Source organism: Dioscorea cayenensis, chromosome 1, assembly GCF_009730915.1.
Source record: "Dioscorea cayenensis subsp. rotundata cultivar TDr96_F1 chromosome 1, TDr96_F1_v2_PseudoChromosome.rev07_lg8_w22 25.fasta, whole genome shotgun sequence".
NCBI classification, from domain to species: Eukaryota; Viridiplantae; Streptophyta; class Magnoliopsida; order Dioscoreales; family Dioscoreaceae; genus Dioscorea; species Dioscorea cayenensis.
This window is the reverse complement of record NC_052471.1, coordinates 28716931-28720324: the sequence shown is the minus strand read 5'-3', so window position 1 is coordinate 28720324 and position 3394 is coordinate 28716931. Positions and strand designations below refer to the sequence as shown.

Here is a 3394-nt window from a genome sequence, read left to right as displayed (position 1 = left end):
TTTGTATATACACATAATTATACATACACCCAAAAGAAAACATTTAGTTTATTTGAAAATAACAGCGAAATTAACAAAATATTAGGAACTTAAGTGAAAATAGTATTTTGCCAATTTCTAGAGTTTATGAGGGTGCACATGCAAAATCCCTAGACAATTAAACCAAATCCTTGTCCTTTTCCCAACTCAACCCTTTTTCCTGACCACCACAGCTGCCGTCTCCCGCCATTAGAGCAGATAAGAGTAGGAATATCAAACTATTTTTTCCCCTCCAATCTCACCTGCTCCAACGACTCAAATGTCAGTGACTCCGATGCCTACGGTGGCTACACGTGCCCAAGGTACTGTTAAGGTCAAGCCCAGTCCCCCTTCTGTCGATCCAGGCAATGTTTTGAAAACCGGACCGGACCACGAACCGGCCTCATATTTTGGGTCATGGGTTGGTCGGTCCGACCGGATGACCCGTTCCGGTTGGACCGAATGACGTCATATATATATATATATTTAAAATAATATAAATTATAAATATTTTATGTGATAATTAAATAACATAATCCTACATAATTTAATTTGAGATAAAATAATAATAATAATAATAATCCTACATAGTTTTTTAAATATATATATATCCAAAATAGCACAAAATTTTACAAGTTAACCACAACATCCATACATAAATATAAAATCTACCAAATCAACACCATAGCAAAAACTTAACAAGTTAACCACAAAATCCATACGTAAATATGAAAGTCTACAACACCATAGCAAAAACTTAACTAGTTAACCACAACATCCATACATAAATAATAAATATGAAAGTCTACCAAATCAACAACATAGCAAAAATATTTTCATCTAATTTCTTAAAAGAGATGTAATCATGCAAGCCAATTTTCTTCATCCAACTCATTGGTAGTCATTCCTTGGACACCACCCATTGTATTATCACCATCCTCAATGACCACCATATCATCTTCATTGCCACCTAAAAAAATCATAAGAACATTAAACATCAACGACATTAACTATTGTAAAAGTAATAGTTCAAAAAATTAATAAGATTAACCTTTAGATAAGTTGGTTGATTCTTCATCCATTCTTGGTTGCTCTTCTAACATAGATTCCAATTCATCATAATCAAGTTCTCCTTCCGGTTCCTCTTCCACCACCCAAAATTCGGTCTTATAAATTCACTCATAATCAATTGGATCACAAGATCTATCTTTTGACTAGGAAAAAAAAATTACATCAATGTCATATGAAATATTTTGTGAGAGTAAAAAAAACACAAATATTTGTACCTATGTTGCAAACGTAGGTTATAATGAACATATACTAAATCATTGAGTCTTTGGTGCTCCAATCTATTTCTTTTCTTGGTATGTATACGTTCAAATACACTCCAATTGTGTTCTCACCCAGAAGAAGAAACAGTTTGACTAAGAATCCTAATTGCCAACTTTTGCAAATTAGGAACATCACAACCAAAGAATTTCCACAATTCATCTACAAAAGTATATAGCAATACTATGTTAATATATTGAACAATCATAAAAATTAAAAAAATTAATTATATGTCATGTAAGTTAAAATAAAGTGATTTCATTCTTACCAGGAGTAGTAGTCTTGCTAGTATTTAAAGCAAGCGGGCGAGCAAAAGTCTTTTGTCTTTCCCTAAATATTTTCATCTCTTCCATGAGTTTAGTTGGTTTAAACATTGTTTGTTGCTCAATTACATCAAGTATGCCTCGTGGAACCTCCAATTTTTGGCACAAGTTATGCTCATCAAACTAAAATGCCGGATTCAACCAATATGCCAAAACATGAATTCCAGTACGTAAAGTCCTATTCCACCGCTCCTTGATAATGGAAGTGTAAGGCTTGTACAAATGTTTCTTCTTTTTGAACAATTCTTTAATGCCTTTCTGAGACCTATATATTCCATCATACACATATCCCATTGCCGACTTTTCATAAGAATCACAAATCCGTAACAAACGAATCAATGGGCCCATTATCTTCACCACTATCAAGCAATTTCTCCAAAATTTTCATCCAAAATAATTTGCTTTACTTCTCTCCCTTTTTGCATATTAAGAAATTTTTTTAAGTTTGAAGAAACAACCAAAGCTTGTAAGTAACTTTTATGGTCATGCAAACTCTTCAATGCAATAAAAGTAGTGGCAAAGCGAGTAACTCCTGGACGAATAATTTCTGTCCAATTTGGTTGGTTTCTCAACCAATTCAAAACCCATTTATGATTGTAGATGAAAACCGTTATCTTTGAAGCAAGAATGGCCAAGCTATGAACAGTAGGCATTTCAGAAATATCTTTCATAATCAAATTTATAGAATGAGCGGCACATGGAGACCAATAAATATTAACATACTTCTCTGTAATCTTCCTTCCAGCAGCCTTGTAATTTGCTCCATTATCTGTCACCATATGAACTACATTTTTAGCACCAACTATTTCAATAATTTCAGAAAAGAGATTGCACAATGTCTCTGCACTTGTAATAAACCCTGAAGCATCAACTGACTTAATAAATGATATCCCTTTAGGAGAATATACTAGAAAATTGATCAAAGATCTTTGTCTAGAATCTGTCCATCCATCACCCATGATTGTGCATCCTGTTTCAGCCCAAGTTTTTTGAAAACTATCAATAGTCAACTTTACTTGTTGCTTGCAATCTCTTAACAAATTAACTCTTAATGCATGATAACTAGGACCAGTATAACCATGGTCCATACTTGCTATCTTGCTAATTGCAACTTGAAAAAAAGGAGAATTAATAGCATTTAGTGGAATGCATGCATGATAGAACCACATCGCAATTGACATATCAGTATCATGCCATTTCTCCTTACTTTGCAAAGAAGCTTTTATACTTGGTTGGGTAGGATCGGCAATTCCATGTGTAAAATATGATTCAATGCCAGAAGAAGCTTTTCTTTTACCTTTGGGATTTGCACTCACACAATTACTACTTTTGCCTACTTGACAAGAAGTGTCTTCAACATCATCACCTTCAAGTTTATCAAAACATCCTTTCTTCTCTTTGGCCTTTTGAACATTTTCTTTCAATGATCCTTGTATCAAAAACCAAACATCTGAAGGTACTCGCTTGCATGAATCAACATTGCCTTTTGATCCATCAAGATGTTGCTTCATTCTGTTAATCCCTCCTCCTGCATTTTGTTTATGACAAAAATTGCAAACCAACACTCTTTTTCCTTGAGAATTTTGAGCTTCACTTATATATCTCCATGCAATGTCTTTTTTTGTCGAATATTTACCCTAGCAGATTGCACTTCATTCGATAGTGTCGATCCCGATTCATTAGTATCCACTTTGTTCGAATCTATATAAGATTTAAAAAAAAAA

At 33.6% G+C, this 3394-nt stretch overlaps 1 protein-coding gene across 1 annotated transcript; it reads right to left on the bottom strand.

The window, feature by feature from the left end:
* Positions 1-881: 881 nt before the first annotated feature.
* On the bottom strand, positions 882-3181 carry LOC120258385. Its single transcript, XM_039265766.1, has 2 exons — positions 2164-3181; positions 882-988 (listed from the first exon to the last, which is right to left on the bottom strand). Exons 1-2 carry the CDS (start codon positions 3179-3181, stop codon positions 882-884), a joined length of 1125 nt encoding a protein of 374 aa, XP_039121700.1.
* Between the last annotated feature and the right edge of the window lie 213 nt (positions 3182-3394).

Coding starts and splice junctions, on each gene's coding strand:
- LOC120258385 (XM_039265766.1), bottom strand. CDS start 3,181: ATGAAGCAACATCTTGATGGATCAAAAGGCAATGTTGATTCATGCAAG. Junction 989..2,163: donor TACTTTTATTGCATTGAAGA/GTTTGCATGACC, acceptor TGATTTTTTTAG/GTGGCAATGAAGATGATATG.